General features: G+C 31.5%; 2 protein-coding genes across 4 annotated transcripts in view; one reads left to right on the top strand and one right to left on the bottom strand.

Annotated features, from left to right (window-relative positions):
• The window catches only part of LOC118195308 (uncharacterized), a 294,732-nt gene that overhangs the window by 12,262 nt on the left and 258,243 nt on the right, over window positions 1-24,227 (bottom strand). Inside the window, exons 1-3 of one of the 3 annotated variants that reach the window (XM_085811146.1) lie at window positions 21,669-21,778; window positions 18,592-18,984; window positions 3,926-3,988 (exon numbers count right to left, since the gene is read on the bottom strand). In XM_085811146.1, coding sequence (XP_085667272.1) covers window positions 3,926-3,988; window positions 18,592-18,964 — 436 coding nt within the window. In that variant the 5' untranslated portion in view covers window positions 18,965-18,984; window positions 21,669-21,778. Of the gene's footprint in view, window positions 1-3,925; window positions 3,989-18,591; window positions 18,985-21,668; window positions 21,779-24,227 lie in introns of those variants that run through there. The other 2 variants (XM_085811149.1, XM_085811147.1) reach the window with 2 other exon arrangements.
• Window positions 22,016-24,227, top strand: part of LOC118199542 (protein BTG1-like) — a 36,568-nt gene continuing 34,356 nt past the window's right edge. The window contains exon 1 of the mRNA XM_035371430.2: window positions 22,016-22,148. The gene's annotated coding sequence lies outside the window, so the exon portion shown is untranslated. The remainder of the gene's footprint in view (window positions 22,149-24,227) is intronic.

The following is a 24,227-nucleotide window of genomic DNA, read 5'->3' as shown; positions in this document are numbered from 1 at the left end:
CTAAATTTGGTCTCAAAAAAGTTACCTGCATCTCATACGTGAAGGACACAGGTTAACTTTCAATACTGAATGCTATTTTTAGCCCGGATAAAGGTCTAGACACACCTGCCATAATTATTTTGTGCATGCGTGAAATATCTGTTGCCAAAACGCACCAAAGCTCGAAGCTGATGTCGAAGTTCAAACAGGTTCGACAGTCACATTACGTCTATGGAGCCTTTCCTACTTTACATACACTTTCTTTGACTCAGCCGACACACATTCGGTATCGGTGCAACTCTGTATAAACGTGTCGGTATCGGTGCTTAAAACTATTTGTTTAAAAAAAATACCCTGGAAAATATGACTACAGGAAACAGGAGATTAAGCTATACAATTCAGTATAAACTAGGAGTGTTAAACTATGCCAAAATACACGGAAACAGAGCAGAGGCAAGGCATTTCGATCCACCACCTACCAAAAAAATTATACGTACTTGGCGACTGCAGGAAGATCAACTGAAGACTGTTAAAAAAACAAAAACATAACCTTCGATGCCCCATTCCATCTTGGCCTGAACTTGAAAATGCCATAAAAATGTGGGTGATAGATAAAGGTAAATCTGGGATAAGTGTTCCAACCAAAATGATAATCAATGAGGTGAAAGGATTTGCAGAAAAACATGGGAATCAGAACTTTTCAGGGTCTGAGGGCTGGTGCTACAGGTTCATGAAAAGGCAAGGCTTATCAATGCGTACAAAAACAACTATTGCTCAGAAAATGCCAGCAGATTATGAAGAAAAAATACTAGCATTTCATAGGTTTGTTATAAATGCAGGCAAGAAAACTTCTTTTGAGCTCAGTCAAGCAGGAAATATGGATAAATTCTACTCACATTTGATGTACCATCCAACAAGACTGTGAGTATTAAAGGGTCTAAATCAATAACCATAAAAATCACAGATCATGAAAAAACCCAATATACAGTAGTTCTAACATGTTGTGCTGAAGGCAGAAAACTACCGCCATTTTTCATATTCAAAAGAAAAACTCATTCGAAAGAAAAACTTCCAACGGGTGTAATTGTTCATGTTCATCCGAAAGGCTGAATGGACGAAGCTGGAATGAAACTGTGGTTACAGAACGTATGGACGAGGCGACCTGGTTAACTCTTTAAGAAAACCCTCTCTTTTGGTTTTGGATCAGTTTAGCGCCCATAGAACTGAAACCATAAAGAATAAAGCGAGAGAATTATAAATATAGCATTAAAAGATGAAATTCCAAAATACTATCATTTGCTTTGTGCTGCTACTCGTAAAATTACTCACAAAGCTTTGGAATGCAGGCAAGCTTATAAATATGCAGGAATTATAAATATAGCATTAAAAGATGAAATTCCAAAATACTATCATTTGCTTTGTGCTGCTACTCGTAAAATTACTCACAAAGCTTTGGAATGCTTTGGAACACCACAATGACCTTTATAGAATATGCGAAGGAGGATACTATTTCAGAGAATACGGGGGTTGTTTTTGAAATGGTGAAAGTAATGACCGTGCAGTATTTGCTGGTGTTTCTGTTTGAGTAAAACATATTTTATTTTTTATGCAGTGTCTTCTGTTTTCATTTACTGTTTGTAGTAAGTGCCAGGAATAAAGAAAGATATAACGGATGTTTCAAACCCACTTATCTTTTTCAAATTATTTTTTGATGAACTGCTCGTGCTTCATATTGTTACTGAAACTAGCCGTTTTGCAGACGAGTATATGAAACAACACCTTGCAAAAGAAAAATCAAGAACAAAATTGTGGCATTCAACCAGTTCAGAACAAATATAGTGTTACGAAATGTACAGGCGCGGTAAGATAGCTTCCCCGCAAAGCAGTTTTAGGGATGGTTGGAGAACCTTCTGAAAAGAATTCTTACCGGTTTAGCCCAGAATGTTCTCGAACACAAGCCTAAAGCTATATAAACCCTGCTGGTCTGCAGTCAGTTAGTATTGATCGGGTGTGCTTCATCGAGAGAGCGAGTCAGAGTGCTTCGTCTGGAGTGCGAGTTAGTTAGTATCGAGTTGGTGTCTTGTTTAGCGAGTATATCCCTGTGGAATCGATCGAGTTGACAACTGGGCAGCGAGTGCCAACTGGGTCGTCAAGTTCACCGAAGGAGTCTTTTAGTGTATCACAATTAGTGCATCGTCGAGAGAGCATGTTGAGCTCCGGGAATGATTGAACCGAAGCATCGGGAGCTGTGCTCTGTGTGTCATCGAGTGCATCACGTGTTGTAGCGTGGAGAGTCTCAAGAGTACGTGGAGTTCCAAGAACGACCAAGCAGAGTCAGGAGCTGCACTCTGGTGCTTTGCAGGAAGCTGTCTCCACCGTTATTGCCTGACAGCGTGAAGGCTGTGTCGCTGGTTGTTCCAGCGTGTTTATAACAGTTCGACGACTGTAAAAGTGATTTTGGAGCTATCTGATTAACATTGATAAATAAAGTGTATTTCGATACTTCATCAAGTGTCGTCATTATTCACTCCAAATCTACGAATCCCATACGAACGAACGTGAAGGAAAAAAATAATGTAACAACTGGTGTCAGAAAAAAACGTAACAATATGTTTTTTTAGGAATACTTATTTCACAAGGTATGACACTGAAACCTGATACTACACTTTACAGGTCTAAAAATAAATTGATTGAAACACCATTTTTGGGGATCTTTTTTATCATATAAACATCATTTTATTATACTTGCATCTTTTTATTATACTTTTACTCTAAACATTAAATTTTGTGCTTTCATTTTTTTTTCTTTTTTGCTTTATTTTGAGAAAGTAAAACTTGCACTCATGTTCCCCCTAATATAACTACGCATGCCTATGTGAAAAACGGTGGCACTGGGAAGTGAATCTTGTACATTTTCCGTGGCAGTTTAAGGGGTTAACTGTACAGACCAATTGCACAAATTTAACAAGCAAATGCTGTTTAAATACAGTTCTTCATTAGCAGATCCAAAAAGTTATGCCACTCAGAAGGTTAAATTACAGTTTTAGTAAAAAGTATAAATAATTTTTCAAGCCATTGTAACATTCTTGATAAGTGAAACTAAAAACAGAATTGCAGAGCTTATGAGTCATTTCTATGCTGACACTTTTAATTTTACTGCCTTGAAAATTTTGTTAATGTGCCTAGACAATGTTTTCATATATGCTCAACACTTTTATTTAGTCACATATAATTAAGAATGCTATGATAACCTAAAAATTATTTTTAAAATTTTAATGTAAATACCTAAAGACTGCATAACTAAAAAGGTTTCTTATTCATATTTTATTTTATACTTTTTAGTCTATGAAAAGGGACAAAATAAAAATGGAACAACTACCTGTGTGTTTAGGAAATTCATTCCATATTATCAGTCTAGCAATGAATTATGCAAGGTCACTTTTTGTTAAGGTTGTACAGTCTATTTGATGACATAAAATTACATTCAACTTAACTGAAATCTTTTTTAACAGGTATGAACAACATCTGGAGATGATTTTCTATTTTATCTCATGATGTAAAGATTAGAGTTCTCTAATGAATAGCTTAATTATTAAGCAAGAATATGAGTGAAAATCATGCTTGATCTTGGAAAAAAATTACTGTGTTCTGAAAAAACACCTGTGAAATACCGTACTGTTATCATACACATAAGTCTGCAGAAAAGTTCAGGAAAAATGACCAGTTAAAATTAGGTCAAAAATAAATTTCAAAACTTGATCCTAAGAAACAAAGAAATATAGAAACCAACTGAATTAAATTATGTAAAAATATCTTTTAGCTCACAGCTCCTGCAAGAAAAATATCACCCTCTTTTTCATTCATCTTCATGTACTTCTTTAAAATAAATAAATTAATAGTTTTTTTACATAGAAAACATCAAAAAATATTATGAGTCAAAACTTACGTTCAACAGCATGTGATAAATCTTTTACAAGGACCTGTAATTGTTTCAAAGAACATTTTCGTACTGTGAGGGGGAAAAAAGAATGATTAGAAATCTACTATGGTATTTAAACATTATACATGTCAATATTAGAAAAGTAATGTCCATGATACAATACAGTGGCATCTTGGTATACATCACTAATGCATTCGAGATCCTAGGACATATGCCAAACAACTTTTCCAATTAGAAATAAAGGGAAAATTATTTATTTGTTCTTATAAAAAAAATCCTATTGTTATAATATAACACTGTTTAATACTAAAATGCAAATGCAGAGGATGAAATATATTTTGTCTCTGATCTTTGTTTGGTAATTCATTTCATTCCCTTGGCAATGTTAGCCAGTTTAATACCATGTTTGTTTTTCACAGTTGCTGACAACATCACACTTGGCATATCATATATGCACTAGCCGATTCCTGAATATACACGCCATCTTCATACTTTTCAACAACTTTTTCATCTCTGTAGGGATCCAAACAAATTTCTTTCACTGTGAAAAAAGTAAAATCACTTGAAAATCCATAGTTATAGCTGGGATTGTTTATTGAATAGTAGCAACAGGCACACTGACGCTAATGGGAAGTCATAATATTGCCTCAAAAAAGGTTAAAAAAAAATGTAGTACATGCAGTTGTGACTCGTCGAACTCAAGTTATATTCCAAACAAGCATAGCATACAAAAAAAATTTCACATTCAAACAGAATATAGACCAAGCAGGATCTATTTCAAAACAGATGTTACTAAGGCACCACTATATTGATAAAGTAAAATTTTAAGCTTGTACACAAATAAAACAACATTCATATTTTGAATTACACAAAAAAAAAAAATCATATATATCAGGGTTTCTTAAACTTTTTTCAATCGCGACCCCTTTCTGTGATTTTTTCGCGACCACCAAGACTTCAGAATACTTAACAAAAATTTTGAGCGACCCCATAAGTATTGTGCAAATCCGACACACGCACGAGTGAAACTGTCAGTTTTTTCACTTGTACTGTAATATAGTTTGCAGTTTGAGGTCATTAACTTTAATTTCTAATTTTAAGACAAAGAACAACGTGAAAATTTTAAATAAGTAACAGACGAAATGACAGCGTCACATGCAAAGCAAGGAAAATGAATGTTTATATTATAAAAAGAATGTATCACAATGTTTTCATTTTTTTCTTTGTCTGTATTGTCTTATCTTTATACATTGTGTAAAAATATTTGGCAATTGCAAAATTATTATAATAAGTTAAAGAAATATCAAAACTGCTAAAATTTTTGGCAACCCCTGCTGCAGGTCCCGCAACCCCCTTGGGGGTCACGACCCACAGTTTGATATATATGATCTGATATATATGAAATGATGAAAACCCTGATATATATGATAAAAATATTGAAATGAAATGAATTAAAATAATGATATATGAAAATATGCTCTATTATTAAATAATGAAGATTCTGTACATATGTATGTTCCTCAGAGTGTGGTAAAACGGCAGCACATTGAGTCATTAAATTTTAAATATATGCATAGTCTTATAGCCAAATATGTGCATCTCACAGCCGAAAGTTTGAATTTAGAAATTTTTGTATATATTTCATTTTGTGTGAAATTAATACAGTTTTGATTAATAAAATTAGTTATTTAAAAACAGTGTGTTGTAATGTACGAGGGCTATCCAGAAAGTAGATTACGTTTTGGAATAAAAAAATAAAAGTATAGGAAACAAATTTTATTATATACAGATGAAAGCCACACTCAAATACTACTTTTCTACATAGTCACCATACAAATTAAGGCATTTATCGTAGCGATGTACGAGCTTGGAAATTCCTTCGTCGAAAAATTCGGCCGCCTGCGCCTTCAACCACTTCGTTACCTCTTCTTGCCTTCCATCTTGCACAAAACTTGTGGTAACCAAGCTTTTCGCTGATGATTTCGTGCAACAAACTTCGCGAAATTTGTGGAAAACTCAAAGAAAGTTCCGTTATTGTGAAATTTCGATTTTCACGGACTTTAGCATCGACTTTTTCGAGAAGTTCGGCGGTCACTATGCTGGGTCTCCCACTTCGATCTTCGTCGTGAACATTGGTTCGGCCATTTTGAAATCTTATGACCCACTGACGCACTCCACCTTCAGTGATAATGTTGTCCCCATACACTTCACGAAGCTGCCGATAGATTTCTATCGGTTTACAGTTTTTTGCAGTCAGAAACCTTATTACTGAGCGCACCTCGCGAGATTTTCAATTAACGCAGACATTTCAAACCGTCACAGTATCTGAACGGACCACAGCACGAACCTCTCACTAGCACGGCTAGATGCAGACTGAGCTGCGCAACGCTCTGACCCCAAGATGGCCGCGCTAGCCCCGCCCCTAGCGGACACAGACGGAAACGTAATCTACTTCCTGGATGGCCCTCGTATTTATTTACCTTCCACATTTAATCAACGAAATCAACAATTTAAAAGAAATTCTTTTATCTTCTATTCTTATTTCTATTATCAACTCTATTATTATTAATTATTAGCTGGAAGTGAGAAATTACACTAGCTAGCCTCATAAAAATTAAAAATTTTTTGTTTTTTATAAAATCTGTCTCAGATGATTGGCTGCGCAAAAAACTAATGATATATAAATTAAAGATGCAAAATTATAAGTACATTAAAGACAATAATTACATTACCGTTAATTCCTTTTTAATATGAAGATTTGACAATATATTTTAGTCTTTAAAAAAAAAAAAAAGGAATTGTAAATAACAGCATTAAATTTAAACAATTTATAATTATTATTTAAGATTTAATATAACCAAAAATTAGCAGAAAGAATCACTGTAATGTGAAGAAACTTGCAGTATTATAATTTTGAAGATTCTGTTTAAACTTTCAAACTATAATGGTTAGAGTAGATTTAAGGGTGCCCCTTGGATTATCACTAACTTCTTATTTCATTTATCGCCAAGTTTTGTTTCATTTATGGTAACCTGAATAGTTGAATGGTATGGAAACCCTATTATGATATAATTGGTTGCACGATTGCAGTGAATTTGAATGATGGGAAAAGATTTGGAAAGGCTTGTTTGTGTATCGGATTTTGGATAAGAAGTACATTGTTAATTAAGACACATTGTACATTGTTAAAAATCTTTCTGTTCTAGTTAACGATCCTAATTCCAATCCATCTTTGCCTTTGGCCTTTAAAGAAATATGTTTTAGTTCTGGTTTCATCAAGAGATGATGCCACTAGCTTATTTTCTGTCCAGGCTTTCTTATCTTATCTAATCATTATATCCTATCTCATTCATTTGCACTTTTGCAGTTGAGGATGGTGGTTCGGTAAAACCATCGAAACTAGTCCTGTGAAAATTTTGAAAATATAACACTGATTTTTGTTGTTTGACTTCTGAATAAGTATGTTGTTATTTTGTGGTTTACACAGCAAAATGGCTAAACGTGGTAAGATTCATTTAAAGTTCCTGTACGATTTGGAACAAAAGGGAAAAAAAAAACTTTAATTGACTGGTGTGTAAATGAAGGTTTACTTAATAGCCCTTATAAGTGTTCTGTTTGTAGGAAGGAAATGCAGATGATCGAATGCTGGAGGATACTTTTGACTCTGTACTATGAATAACATTGTTAGTTCTCTCACACAACTTCATGTGAAAAGTGGTTTCAGGAGACCTCCCCCCCCCATTACAAAAAAAATGAACTACTCCTCTCAAGCATTGGAGAATTTGAAAATTACATATGAATTTGCTGTACAGTTTATCAAGTAAATATATTTGAAAATCTGATGAAACATTATACGCACACAATATAAAAGATTGAATGACAAAACAGACAATAAATCTTCTGGCTTAAATGCTGGATGATGTTTAAGTTGAATACATTTTTTCAATTAATTATATACATATATTTAAAAATCTAGTGCAGTTTTGTAGCTCAAAGAAATGTTATACCATTCTAATAAAATACAGCTTGGCAAAATTGTAACAACATCAGTATTAAAATTTAGTTTGACAGTTGTTGCTAAGAATAAGAAGAACATTTTCTTGTCTGTTCTCTCTTTATCAACAAATGCCAACAGAATTGCACCATCTTTAAATTTTATTCTTGCAAAGCACATCTTAAAGAAGTTGCTACATAAAAGTTTTACATTTTAAATGTGAATAAATATATAATCTCTTATATAAAAACAAATCAATGCTGGAAAAGCTCATAAATAACACTATAAACTAAAATTAAATATATATAAAAACTGTACATCTTAAAAAATGACAAAAAAATCATCATCAAATAATGTGACCAATAATGATTTATATAATTCTAATTAACCTTTGATGAACTGTTTTAATTTTTATTAATATATATATATATATATATATATATAATGCTATTTCTTTTTCTTCTTGCATTTTGAAAAAATAATTAAAATTTGAGATATGCCATCTACAGAACAACATGCTATGAAGAATTTTTTAAAGTTATAGATTTTTTACATTAAAAGAAAAGCTGCATTAACCTCTTGATATACAAATAAAAGGAACTACTCTGATATGTGCCCTCAAGTCGCCAAACATTTTTGGCAAGAAACTCCACGCTGCCATATTACTATCTAAATTTTTTGTCTACATTTCGAACTTTAAGCCTAAAATGTCTCCAAAAACGCGGTTTTCGCCTGTGCAAAAACTGCGTTTTGAACGCACAATTTAAGCTAAAAATCCGAAACAAAAACAAAAAATTTAGATAGCAAAAACGTAAAGTTTTTAACCAAAAATATTTGACAAGAATCCATGTACACAGCGATATGTTTTAACTTAAAAAAAAAAAAATCTACGAATGGCACAATCTAGGGAACGAACGAATCTACGAACTACCCACACCTCGCTTTAATAAATTAACACAACAACAATAAATTTCAAAGAACACCATGTACACAACATCCTGTTTAAACTTTAAAAAAAAATCTACGAATTGCACAATTTAGGCAACGAACGAATCTACGAACTACGCACACCTCGCTTTAATAAATTAACAGTAAATTTCAAAGAATACCATGTACACCGCATTCTGTTTCAACTTAAAAAAATATCTACGAATTGCACAATCAACAAAATAAACTAAAATCAATTTCAAACAATTAAAAAAACAACAATAATGACAGAAATTCATATTAAAAAAACAATGAACATAACATTCTACAAAATAAGAACAAGAATAAAATAAAATGCACTTACCATGAATTAATGCTTTTTCGAACAGCAGAAATACTAATTTCATACCGCCTTTAACATGCCGCCACGTAATCACTATTGTATTTATATAACAGGCAGACACACTATCCAGAAAATTTTTACTATGGTTCACAAATAAATAAAATCACAAATCCTTATTTCTATCACGCACAGCCACTAAAAATAATCGCCCAGACCCTCTTTCCACACCTCCAAATATCCACTGCCCCTCAACAGGATGGCCACAATATTTCCTTTTGTCGAACTTCAATTCAACAACTTGCACCATTTTACCTTCTGAGACACAGACGCGAACCAACGAGCATGACGGGAGCCAACGAGCTCCAGCAAAAGATTTTTCAATGTCAACAGGGTTGCCGTACAACAGGCAATTGCGCCAAAAACCAGCGCAGAACACATATTGCCACATTTGGTGAAATTAGGGCATATATCAGAGTTGTACCAAATAAAATACACCTCCAAAGAATACCATTTAATTTGAACATTCATATGTAAGAAACAGAACGTTTAGAAACAAAAAGTTTCATTTTCAAATTTACATTGCTATAAAACAATAATAATATACTGTTCGGCGTTCACGGAAGACTGCTTGTGACATCTCTGACAGGTCTACAATGACACAGATTACATGAAATCAATGACGTCTCCCAGACGTCGTTGGATGTCAAGAGATCAATCGACACAATATATGACATTATTTGAAAAGAGATAAGCAATGGCTATGTGCTGAGCTTATATTAGTTTAAGTTTTCATATGCTATACACTCAATTTTTATCAATTCATTAAGTATACAAATAATGATCTGTTATTTTAAACTTCAGCTGAAATGATAGATACAAATTTAGCTCTGTGAAAACTTTTATGGTTGGCAATAAAGTTTATACTGATTACTGAATTGAATCATTGCATGCAATCTTGGAAAAGATATTTATGATGGAAACTAAAATTTACACACCTGTCAGTCAGAAAATTATTAGATTAATCTTATATATATGCGGCTTAAGTGTTTGTTGCCGATAGTTTATTTGTTGCTTGCATAACTGTAAATTGTTTTATTCCTAGTGCAGTGCAGGGCGTGACGAATATTATGAGAAAGCTAAGCCGTAAAAATTAAAAATACAAGAGCACGTGCATTTAACATTTAATAAATAAATTTAAATCTATATATAATAGAATTCGGAAATATGCAACCGGCAACGATGAAAAAACAAATAAAATGAAATAAATAAATACAGTCAAAAGTCGTTAATTCGGACACCCATAATCCGGAATGATCTATAATCCGGACCTCAAAGCTACAAACTTTCTGTGCATGCGTCGCGTTGACGTAAGACCTTTACGGCTGCGAATAGGCGTGTGCGCAAAATACGTTTGCGAATGCGCGTTTAATGTATAACGGACGGTATAAGCTAAGCTAATTCAGTTAATGTTGCAGATTGCGCTGTTCTTTAATCTTCTAATTGGATCCGGCCTATTATTTTTTGCAGACTGTTAGAGCAATTTTGTAAGTATTTCAAGTAAGCTTGAACTTTCGATTATGTCAAAAAGAATTTCCAATTCCGGAGCTACCAGAGGATCTACAAAGCGAAAGCATGTTCCGATGTCCATCAAACAAAAAGTGGAATTGCTGCAAAAAAATGGATAAAGGCATATCCTTTGTTTATCAAAACTTTAACGTTTGTTTATCTAAACTTTGTTTATCTTTAACACCTTGGCGCCTAATGAATTGGAAGTTGATCTGTCAGCACTATCCTTATCTTCAGGGCAGATGTTTTTATTTTATTTGGTTTGTAATTCCTTACTAAATGTATTATTTGATCTCTATGTACTCCATCTTTGATATGATTTAAACTAAATTCCTCATCATTATAATTCGCTTCTGATAGCGAAGAAAGTGACAGAGGTTATTGAAAACGAAAAAAATTTCGATTGACAAATTAGTCAGTATTCTCGACACAGCAATTATAGGACTTAAACAGCGGAACTTTGTAACTGAACAAAAAATTATGTCTGTTTATAGAATTAAAGAGAATGTATTATCACATAAAAAACGAAACAACTTACATTGAAAGAAATGTTTAATAAAGTAAACAAATAAATATTAAGCTTTTTGGTTGATCTTTACATTATGGTAACTTGGCGTTTTTTTGGCGAAAATTTGGCGACCAACTCTCCTACAGCAACCCTCTATTTTTTTTTCCCGCCGCCATTTTGTCTTCACGAAGTAAAGACATGTTTCTTTTCTTTTTATCTACTGAACACTTCTTCCAACAATCTACTAGCCGAATTACACTTATGCTGGAAATTTTATCTAATAAAACTGCTTAATCATGACAAATATTCACTGCAAAATTGGGAAAAAGTGCACAATACCATACTCCTTACGCGTTTTTTAAAATAACACATACACATAAACCATGTACACGGCGACTTATTTTTACTTAAAAAACATCCCAGAATTACACAAAAATGGCATTGCGCACACTCTTCACTATATCCATGTACACTGCTTTTTTTCTCATAAATTACAAAAATTTCACGAAAATACATGACAATTTTCTGAATCTTTAAACCTGGTAAAAAAAACATATATGAAATTACCTGATCGCGAAAAAGTTTATACCCTTTCCAAATATGAACATTTCCACATATAAAATAAATAAAATATCCAAAAACTTTTACCTCTAAATCATCTATTACATTATACACGTCACCAACGAATTCATACCGCAAGCATTACAAATACTTAGTATCAAATATTTAAATTATTTCCATGCATGTTTATTTCAACTTAAACGTGTACCAAATTCCTACAAACATAAAATTCACAAAATAACTATCATTTAATTAAAATATCACTAAACCATGTACACGTTGACTTATTTTTACTTAAAAAAACATCCCAGAATTGCACAAAAATGGCATTGCTCACACTCTTCACTATATCCATGTGCACTGCTTTTTTCTCATAAATTAGAAAAATTTCACGAAAATACATGACAATTTTCTCAATTTTTAAACCCGCTAAAAAGAACATATATGAAATCACCTGATCGCGAAAAAGTATTTACCCTTTACAAATATGAACATTTCCACATATAAAATAAATAAAATATCCAAAAACTTTTACCTCTAAATCATCTATTACATTATACACGTCACCAACGAATTCATACCGCAAGCATTACAAATACTTAGTATCAAATATTTAAATTATTTCCATGCATGTTTATTTCAACTTAAACGTATACCAAATTCCTACAAACATAAAATTCACAAAATAACTATCATTTAATTAAAATATCACTAAACCATGTACACGTCGACTTATTTTTACTTAAAAAAACATCCCAGAATTGCACAAAAATGGCATTGCGCACATTCTTCACCATATCCATGTACACTGCTTTTTTCTCATAAATTAGAAAAATTTCACGAAAATGCATAACAATTTTCTGAATCTTTAAACCCGGTAAAAAGAACATATATGAAATTACCTGATCGCGAAAAGGTATATATCCTTTCCAAATATGAACATTTCCACATATAAAATAAATAAAATATCCAAAAACTTTTACCTCTAAATCATCTATTATATTATAAACGTCACCAACGAATTCATACCGCAAGCATTACAAATACTTAGTGTCAAATATTTAAATTATTTCCATGCATGTTTACTTCAACTAAAACGTATACCAAATTCCTACAAACATAAAATTCACAAAATAACTATCATTTAATTAAAATATCACTAAACCATGTACACATCGACTTATTTTTACTTAAAAAAAAAATCCCAGAATTGCACAAAAATGGCATTGCACACCTCTTCACCATATCCATGTACACTCCTTTTTTCTCATAAATTAGAAAAATTTCACGAAAATGCATGACAATTTTCTAAATCTTTAAACTCGGTAAAAAGAACATATATGAAATTACCTGATCGCAAAAAAGTACATACCCTTTCCAAATATGAACATTTCCCCGTATAAAATAAATAAAATATCCAAAAACTTTTACCTCTACATTATCTATTATATTACAAACGTCACTAACTAATTAATACCTTTACTTCATTACAAATGGTTACAAATGCTTAGTGTCAAATATTTAAATTATTTCCATGGACGTTTATGCAAATTACTTTACTTCCACCTTACTTTTAGAACAATGCATAAAAATAATATCATCAAATAATTAAAAATACTAACTTACCTATTCTTATTCAGAATCTTGATTACGTGTCCGATAAACTTTTCTTATTTCTGTTTCAGGATCTTTAAAATCATACTTATAGTTCACACCAAGGTACCAGGTAAAATAAATAACTTAATAAAACATCTTTACTTCTATCTCGCACAACCTTAAAGAAACACTTATTACCCCTTTCAATCCCACTAAATACCCATTTCGAATTCACTTTAGTTAGAGCCATGGGATCCAAAAATTAACGAACACTGTTTCACACAACACAGAATAAAAGCAAATACAAAATTTCCAGATTTTTTCCCGATTTCCCCCCTTTTCCGATTAAAGAACCGTAATTCGTCCATTAATATCACATGATCTCTCATTGCCCTCACACAAAATAATGCATAATCGGAACTGAATACTGCTCACATTATTACCAAAGTCCCAGGTAGTAACCTTTATCGCCTCCAAAATGTCGCCAAACTACCAGTTACCATATTGTAAAGATCAGCCAGCTTTTTTTTGTAAATTTTGATACCCTTTAGATCATAATTGTTCTTTATTTCATAAATTATGGTTTCATATTTTTAATTTTATAATTTCTGCATGCCATCTTACCAGATTTAAACTGATGATCTATAATCCGGTGTGTGTGTATTTAATTATGGCAAAGCACACTAGGGCTATCTGCCTAAGAGGAGGGATGCCTTCCGTGGAGGACTTTCTAAGGGAAACTGGCTCGTATACACGTTACACATGGGGAAAACCACGAAAACACCCATGCAGCCAGCCCGTTCGCGGTATTCGAACCTCGGACCGAACTACCAGTGTTCAGCGACTTTACTGCTCGGCCGCTGGTGGGCGATCTATAATCCGGAAAAATCGATAATCCGGTGTCGCAAAAGTCCTGACGAGTCCGGATTAACAACTTTTGACTATATCCTTTTTTTATATGGGGCTTAAGTGTCTGTCGCCAATAGTTTATTGTTTGCTTGCGTAACTGTACTAGCCAATGGGGTGAAGTTGCCACAACACAGGGTTGCCGTTTCAATTGAGAAGTGGACAATTTCCTCTAAAACTTGCCTTTGCTATTAACATCAATAAGTCTCAGGGCCAAACGCTTAAATGTGTTGGCATATTTTTACCTGAGCCTGCATTTGGACATGGTCAACTTTATGTTGTCTGTTCAAGAGTTCGTGGAAGAACGGACGTAAAATTAAAAATAATGGATGGTCCTCTGCAAGGCGAGCTTAAAAATGATGGAAAGATCTACACAAGAAATGTTGTGCACAAAGAGATCTTTGACATGTGAATTAACATTTTATTATTGCTAATCTTTGGAATATGGTAACAGGCAGTTTGGCGACGTTTTGGTAGGCGATAAAGGTTACTACCTACGACTTTGGCAATAATGTGAGAAGTACCCAGTTTCAATTACGCATTATTTTGTGTGAGAGAAATGAGAGATCATGAGATATGTCATGTGACATTTATGGATGAATTACAATTCTTTAATCCGAAAAGGGGGGAAATTTGGTAAAATATCTGCAGTACTTTATAGTATTTTGTATTTAGCTTCATTGTGTGTATTGTGAAAAAGTGTTGCTTAATTTTTGGATCCCATGGCCCTATCTAAAGTGAATTCGAAATTTTTATTGCATTTAGCATTTTGTATTTACCTTCATTGTGTGTTGTGTGGGAATGAAATGAGATTGTGTGAAATTAAGGATAGTGCAGATAAGTTTGAATGGTGGTGCAAGAAATCTGGTGAAAATTGACATTTTGCAATCTGCCATGCACTCAAGATTCTGTACAAGATTAGGTAAGTTAGTATTTTTAATCATTTGAGGATATTATTTTTATGCATTGTTCTAAATATAAGGAATAAATAAATTAATATGCTATTATTGGAAAATTTTCATTAGCAATGAATTAGTTTAAAGTAATTAAGATTTTAAGTTAATTTTTATTAATTTAATGTATGTGTTTATTTATATTTTAAGTAGTGTTTTTTTAATTTAATTATATTTTAATTAAATAATAGTTATTTTGTGAATTATATGTTTGTAGCTATTTGGAATACGTTTCAGTAAAAGTAAACGTGCATGGAAATAATTTAAATATTTGACACTAAGTATTTGCAACCATTTTTAATGTTTTCGTTATAAATTCGCAGGTGACATTTATAATAGATAATTTAGAGAGAAAAGTTTTTGGATATTTTATTTATTTTATACGTGCAGATATTCATCCTTGGAAAGCGTATATACTTTTTTGCGATCAGGTAATTTCATATATGTCCTTTTTACCGACTTTAAAGATTCACAAAATTTTCCTGCATTTTCCTGAAATTTTTTCTAATTTATGAGAAAAAAGCAGTGTACATGGATAAAGTCAAGAGTGTGCGCAATGCCATTTTTGTGCAGTTTTGGGATGTTTTTTTAAGTAAAAATAGGTCGACGTGTACATGGTTTAATTATATTTTAATTAAATGATATTTATTTTGTGAATTATATATTTGTAGCATTTTGGAATACGTTTCAGTAGAAGTAAACGTGCATGGAAATAATTTAAATATTTGACACTAAGTATTTGGGTACAACTCTAATATACGCCCTAATTTCACCAAATGTATCGATATGTGTTCTACGCTGGTTTTTGGCACGATTGCGTGTTCTATGGCAACCCTGTTGACGTTGAAAAGTCTTTCGCTGGAGCTCGTTGATTTGCCTCTGTGTCTGAGAAGATGGGAGGGAAAGATAAAATGGTAGTTGTTGAATTGAAGTTCGGCAAAAGGAAATATCATTGTGGCTATCCTGTTGAGGGGTAGTGGGTATTTGGAAGTGTGGAAAGAGGGTCTGGGAGATTATTTTTAATGGCAGTGCATGATAGAAGTAGGGATTTGTGATTTTATTTATTTGTGAACCATAGTATAAATTTTCTGGATAGTGTGTCTGGCTGTCATGTAAATACGATAGTGATTACGTGGCGGCACGTTAAAGGCGGTATGAAATTTATATTTCTGCTATTCGAAAATGCATTATTTCATGGTAAGTGCATTTTATTTTATCCTTGTTCTTATTTTGTAGAATGTTATGTTCATTGGTTCTTTAGTATGAATTTCTGTCGTTATAGTTGTTTTTTTTTAAATTGTTTGAATTTTATTTTAGTTTATTTTGTTGTTTAGTGTCTAGACTGTGCAATTCGTAGATGTTTTTTAAAGTTGAAACAGAACGCTGTGTACATGGTATTATTTGAAATTTATTGTTATGTTATTTTATTAAAGCGAGGAGTGTGTAGATCGTAGATTCCTTTCTTGCCTAAATTGTGCAATTCGTAGAATTTTTTTAAGTTTAAACAGGATGCTGTGTACATGGTATTCTTTGAAATTTATTGTTGTTATGTTAATTTATTAAAGCGAGGTGTGCATAGTTTGTAGATTCGTAGATTTTTTTTAAGTTAAAACATGTCGCTGTGTACATGGATTCTTGTCAAATATTTTGGGTTAGAAACTTTACGTTTTTGCTATCTAAATTTTTTGCTTTTGTTTCGGATTTTTAGCTAAATTGTATGTTGAAAACGTAGTTTTTGCCTGTGCAAAAACCGCGTTTTTTGGAGAGAATTTAGGCTAAAAGTTCGAAATGTAGACAAAAAATTTAGATAGTAATATGGCAGCGTGAAGTTTCTCGCCAAAAATATTTGGCACGAAATTTGGCGACTTGAGGGCGCATATCAGAGTAGTTCCAGTATTTGCAACCATTTTTAACGTTTGTGTTATAAATTCGCAGGTGACGTTTATAATAGATAATTTAGAGGTAAAAGTTTTTGGATATTGTATTTATTTTATACATGCAAATGGGTATATACTTTTTTGCGATCAGATAATTTTACTCGTATATATGTCCTTTTTACCGACTTTAAAGATTCACAAAAATTTCCTGCGTTTTCGTCCAAATTTTTCTAATTTATGAGAAAAAAGCAGTGTACATGGATAAAAAGTGTGCGCAATGCCATTTTTGTGCAATTCTGGGATTTTTTTTAAGTAAAAATAGGTCGACGTGTACATGGTTACCCTGTATGTGCCATTCTGAAAAATGCGGCAACGAGTTTGCGATTCTGCACTTTCTCCCAATTTTACAGTTAATATTCGTCATGATTAAGCACTTTTGTTCCATAAAATTTCTAGCATAAGTGTAATTTGGCTAGCAGATTGTTGGAAAAAATGTTGAGTAAATAAAAAGAAAAGAAACATATCTTTACTTCGTGAAGACAAAATGGCGGCGAAAAAGAAAAGTAGAAGGTTGCTGTAGCAGGGTTGGTTGCCAAATTTTCGCCCAAAATCGCCAAGTTACCATATTCCAATGATTAACCTTTATTATTTAAATCACCTTTATTTATTGAGCTAGCGGTGGCTCTTAAGAAATATACCACCAGTGGTTTCTTTCATTGCATTCTACTTTAAGCAATTAAACAAGTAGACGGGGAAAACCCTGTGGGGCAGTAAGCAAAGGGGCATCCTCGCCACCTGCCCTGGGTAATTCAGTTTGAATTAGCAGATACCTTTGCACAAATAATTTTAATTACAATTTATAATATCTAGAACAGCGGTCATTTCATATGATTGCTTTTCTAGATATTATAAATTCGCTGGGCTTTCTAGTTAAATATATTGATGATAGTGTAGCAACCTTGAATTGCAAGTAAATTAAAATTATATTATGTTATGTTAGACAGAATTATGGCATTTTCTCTGTGTGTGCCTTTGTTGTGTAGTGGTTAACCCATCCACCTAAAGAGGCTGCTGCATAATAATGGCCCACATCATACAAGTTGACACTGTCTGCTAAAAGCTAAACCTTCACAAGGATATCACATCATTGAGGTGAGCACAACTTTATGAAGATCTATTTTTTTACTAAACAAAATGATAATTATTTATAATCTATATAATCCTGGTAACAGTGATATCTACCCCCCTTTAATTAGAGCTGGAAACTAAAGCCATACATGTATGTTAATGGTCTGAGATAAAGGTGTCTGCAGCTTTTGCCATAAAATTATTTTACTGATTTCTCACTTATTGGTAAAAATATGCAACCTGCTTTGATTCAGATAATTTAATAGTTTTTATTTAATTTTTTTTTTAAAAAAAAAGAGGAGAAAAAACTCACATTGTGCTACAGACTTCTTAGAAAACTTTTCCATTTGCTTATATTTGTAGGTACAATCTAAAAATTCTTCTGATGTTTTCAAGCACAGATGATTGCTGCTATTAAAATGTTTTTTAAAATCCTCATAATTTGTAAATATATTGTTTGTTTTACCTTCACTAGTAAATGATTTACAAGCAGCACAGTAATCTTCTGTTTCACAAGGATTAAAACTCAGTAAATCTGACTCTTGTTTGAAATGCAAACGACCATCAATAATATCCGAAATGTTTCCTTTTAAATTTGAATCCATAATCAGATTTTGAGGCAACGTTCTAGTGCACACTCCAGAAAGCTCCAAATTTTGATCATTGTTAATATGAACTGGCATCATAACTTTGTAGTACTATCAATCTGCAATTAGAAATATATATGAAAATATAGAAAATTTTTAGAACAAAATATGTCACCTAAAAATTTTAGCTTACAGTCTAACTTTTGAAAGACGAGTTTACCATTTATAAATTAAAAAATTTAAAATATGAAAAATCATACAAATATTAAACAGCAAGAATATCTGCTGCTCTTTTTAAATAATAATAATCTCTACAGCCAACTCATGACATTAAATTTTTATTATGGAATAAAATTTAAATACAATTCAATAAAAGCTCAAATTTTAATAAGCTGCAGTATTTGCCTTCACATGTCTCTTTTGAATGCAAAATAGTACAAACAGAAAAATACCAAAATAACAAATAAGTGTAAAAAGTTTTAAACAGAATTAAATACAGAAAAAGAGAGACAGTATAACTAAATACAGATAGATGCTTTTTGCAGTCTTAATTAAAGCCTATCAGAAACTAACTTTATTCATGCACTCATTGTATACCATATTGAATTGTTGCAAAATCTTGCTAAGAAATCCAGATAAATTAATTTTTTAAATGATTCATTTGCACTGCAATAATCAATGTATTTTCATATCAATAAAGATAAATAAAAAATTTTGTACATTATCAATTTACAAAGGAGTCCATTTATAGCAGAGATGTTTTTATTACAAAACAAAAACCGTAAACACTTTGAAGAGGTTTTGGTACTAATGAACTATGACGATTGCCTTGGCAACATTTGCCAATAAAAATCTTCATTGGCATTTTTTGGTTTATGTTTATAAATTCTTTTAAAAATAAAAGCCCTAATTGTAAAGGAACAAAAACTTAAAAACCAAAAATCTCGAATATATTTACAGTCAAAAGTCTTTAATCCGGACTCGTCGGGACTTCAGCGATTCCAGATTATAGATCATCAGTTTAAATCTGGTAAGATGGCATGCAGAAATTATAAAATTAAAAATATGAAACCATAAAAAGCAATTATGATCTAAAGAGTATCAAAATTTACAAAAAAAAGCTTAATATTTGTTTACTTTATTAAACAATTCTTTCAACGCGCGCATGCGTAAAGCATACATTATGCATTGTCGAAATTAGAAAATTGCAACCAGAAAACTATTTAATGTGTATTCGTGATATTTATAATGGCGAGGAATTTAATTTAAATCATATCAAAGACGGAGTACATCGAGATGAAATACAGTCAAAAGTCTTTAATCCGGACCTCAAAGCTACAAACTTTCTGCGCATGCGTAAACTCATAATGCATTTACGCATGCCCCTAATACCTTTACGCATGCACGTTTAATGTATAACAGACGGCATAAGCTAAGCTAAAATTATCTAATTATCTATTTCGGTTATGTTGCAGATTGCGTTGTTCCTTAATCTTCTAATTGGATCTGGCTTATTATTTTTTGCAGATTGTTAGAGCAATTTTATTAAAGTGAGCTTGAACTTTTGGTTATGTCAAAAAGAATTTCCGATTCTGGAGCTGCCAAAGGATTTACAAAGCAAAAGCAAGTTTCGATGTCCATTAAACAAAAAGTGAAATTGCTGCAAAAAATAGATAAAGGAAAATAGATAAATGCAAAAATAGATCCTTTGATTCTCTAATCATTCCAAAATATGTTTATCAATTTCACGCGGCTCTGCCGAGGGGGGGGGCAAGTCGCGGTGCGCAATGAATTGGAAGTTATCTGTCAGCACTATCCTAATCTTCAGGGCAGATGTTTTTATTTTATTCGGCTTATAATTCCTTACTAAATGTAGTATTTCATCTCGATGTACTCTGATATGATTTAAATCAAATCCAAACACACAGCAAAGTGGTATGGCTCGACATCATCCAGATTTGTATCTTTCTGAATTCATGTGGCGAAATCCTTTGGGAAAGATAAAACTTTTGATGCCATATTAAATACAATCGTGGAGCCACAAACTACATGAAATTAGTTTAAACTTGACAATAGTCTTGGTGCAGTTTTTATAATTGGGGTGCCATGAAAATCTAGTATTACCTAATTTAATACATACATTTAAAGCTAATAATCTATATTATGAACCTAATTCCTAAGCATGGAAATGTTTTGATACAGTTCCTTTACACTCATAAAAATCTAAAAACGATATTCGATAACATTTAATTTTTTTCACGAACATTTAATACCCTAATTAATTAAACAACATTGAATGAAGTCTTATTTAAATAAAAAATTAAGAGTTTAAAACGAATTCATAGCTAGCAAATAAAATTATTGATTTTTCAAACAAACAAAAAAAAAAAAAAAAAAAAATTACAAATATGTGTTACACGGGAAAGGAAAAAAAATATTCATTAATAAAGTAATTACAATACATTATTATTAACTAGAAGGATTTTTTCTTCCTTTTCTTGTCTTCATTAGAAGGATATTTCATTACGCAACAAATTTAACATGCTGTAATTGGTTTTCGGATTTAACGTTTTTTTACCAAATAATATCTGAGATAAGAAATAAAGAATCGGGGCACATACAGTGGGAATAATATCCCTTAATGCATAAGATATACATTAAACAATAAATAATATACTTAATTCAAGCTTTCACGATAAACAACATAATATATATATATATTTGAATACTAAAGATTTTGTCATTTCTGGAAAAACAATGAATTACAAACAATAAACAACTTCTTGAAAAGAATTTTCTTTACCTTGCGTAAGATTATGTTATTCATTGCGTGATATAAAATATTATATTCTATTACTTTCAATAACAGTAATTAAAAAATGTAAACATCTGTTACGACCACTGACTTTTAAGGTCAATCGATTACGATAATATGAACTGTAAGGATATTTGATATATTCTAATTTAATTCCATGTTACTTAGTTCTGCAGAAACACTTTCCTGGAATGGTTTTACTAGACTAATTAGTGAATTTTGTTAACAAAAAAATTTAAGATTAATTTATTTGATTGCTTCATAAATCAAAGTCTGAGCCTCAATAATAAAATTACTAACAGCTGTTGCAAGTGCAAAATATTGGTGGCATCAACAGCGTTATGTGTAAAAAGTTACGAAGTTGGACCTGTTGTTCTTTTAGGAAATGTTTATGTTATAGGGTATGAGTTAGTTTAAGTGGAACTTTTTTATTAACCATTGCCGTCAACAAATTAAATAAATCATTTTGTAAGTTGTTTTCTTCTTATATAGCCCTCTGAAAAGTAATTCAGTGTCTAAAATTGTGCCAAAACAAACACGTCGTCAGGTGTTCTCGAATGTAGGTTAGGTTTATTTGGTAATGCCTGAATAGGTTTCCTTATTTTCACAAAAGTTTGTTTTATAAAAAAAAATTTTAATGTTTTTCTTTAGTAGCAGTGCGAAATCACATTTAGTATGTCATTTTCTTCAGCAAAGTTATATTTCTAAAAAATATGTTTTCATTTTACTTTTTTGCACTGGCATTGAAAATATATTTTAGTTATAGTACGGATGTTAGTTAATCATATATGGACTTAAAATTCAAAGGCAAATTTTTTATGTTATGAATATGTCAGTTTATTGTAAATTTAGAAAAGTATATTGAAAATTTACATGCACATTTGACTATACTGTAAAATAACCAAGATGGTTTTATTATAAAAGTTTCAAATCTTCTGTTGTGTATAAAATGACCTAAAACTGATAGTAAAGAATCTAATATGGTTTAAATCATGCTTTATTTAGTAATTTGAGGAGACATTATAAACTCTAATGTAATTAGCAAAGTGTGAAACACAATTTTATAGATGTTATAGATTGAAGATATATTGTTCTGATTCATTGTTTTCGCCATCATATATGTTTGCATTATTTATTGATATTACTTTTAGCTTTCAAGGAATTGAAATTAATTCTTTTATAAATAAGAATTTCATATCAAAGGAGTATTTTCAATTAGTAACTTTGGTTGATCTTTAGATTATGATAACTTGGCGATTTTTTGGCGAAAATTTGGCGACCAACTCTCCTACAGCAACCCTCTATTTTTTTTTCCCGCCGCCATTTTGTCTTCACGAAGTAAAGATATGTTTCTTTTCTTTTTATCTACTGAATACTTCTTCCAAAAATCTACTAGCCGAATTACACTTATGCTAGAAATTTTATCTAACAAAGCTGCTTAATCATGACAAATATTCACTGCAAAATTGGGAAAAAGTGCACAATACCATACTCCTTACACGTTTTTCAAAATAACACATACACATAAACCATGTACACGTCGACTTATTTTTACTTAAAAAAACATCCCAGAATTACACAAAAATGGCATTGCGCACACTCTTCACCGTATCCATGTACACTGCTTTTTTATCATAAATTAGAAAAATTTCACGAAAATACATGACAATTTTCTGAATCTTTAAACCCAGTAAAAAGAACATATATGAAATTACCTGATCGCGAAAAAGTATATATCCTTTCCAAATATGAACATTTCCACATATAAAATAAATAAAATATCCAAAAACTTTTACCTCTAAATCATCTATTATATTGTAAACGTCACCAACGAATTCATACCGCAAGCATTACAAATACTTAGTTTCAAATATTTAAATTATTTCCATGCATGTTTACTTCAACTAAAACGTATACCAAATTTCTACAAACATAAAATTCACAAAATAACTATCGTTTAGTTAAAGTATAATTAAATTCAAAAACACTACTTAAAATATAAATAAGCACATACATTAAATTAATAAAAATTAGCTTACAATCCTAATTACTTTAAACTAAATCATTGCTAATAACAATTTTCCCAATAATACCAAATTACTTTACTTCCACCTTACATTTAGAACAATGCATAAAAATAAAAGCCTCAAATAATTAAAAATACTAACTTACCTAATCTTCTTCAGAATCTTGATTACATGTCCGATAAACTTTTCTTATTTCTGTTTCAGGATCTTTAAAATCATACTTATAGTTCACAGCAAGGTACCAGGTAAAATAAATAACTTAATAAAACATCTTTACTTCTATCTCGCACAACCTTAAAGAAACACTTATTACTACCCCTTTCAATCCCACTAAATACTCATTTTGAATTCACTTTAGTTAGGGCCATGGGATCCAAAAATTAACGAACGCTGTTTCACACAACATAGAATAAAGCCAAATACAAAATTTCCAGATTTTTTCCCGATTTCTTCCCTTTTCCGATTAAAGAACCGTAATTCGTCCATTAATATCACATGACATATCCCATGATCTCTCATT

Source organism: Stegodyphus dumicola, chromosome 2 (assembly GCF_044657685.1).
Source record: "Stegodyphus dumicola isolate Sdum_Otavi_A_Nest chromosome 2, ASM4465768v1".
In the NCBI taxonomy this organism is placed as follows: Eukaryota; Metazoa; Arthropoda; class Arachnida; order Araneae; family Eresidae; genus Stegodyphus; species Stegodyphus dumicola.
Note: the sequence above shows the minus strand (reverse complement) of the source record. Positions and strands in the feature narration are given on the sequence as shown.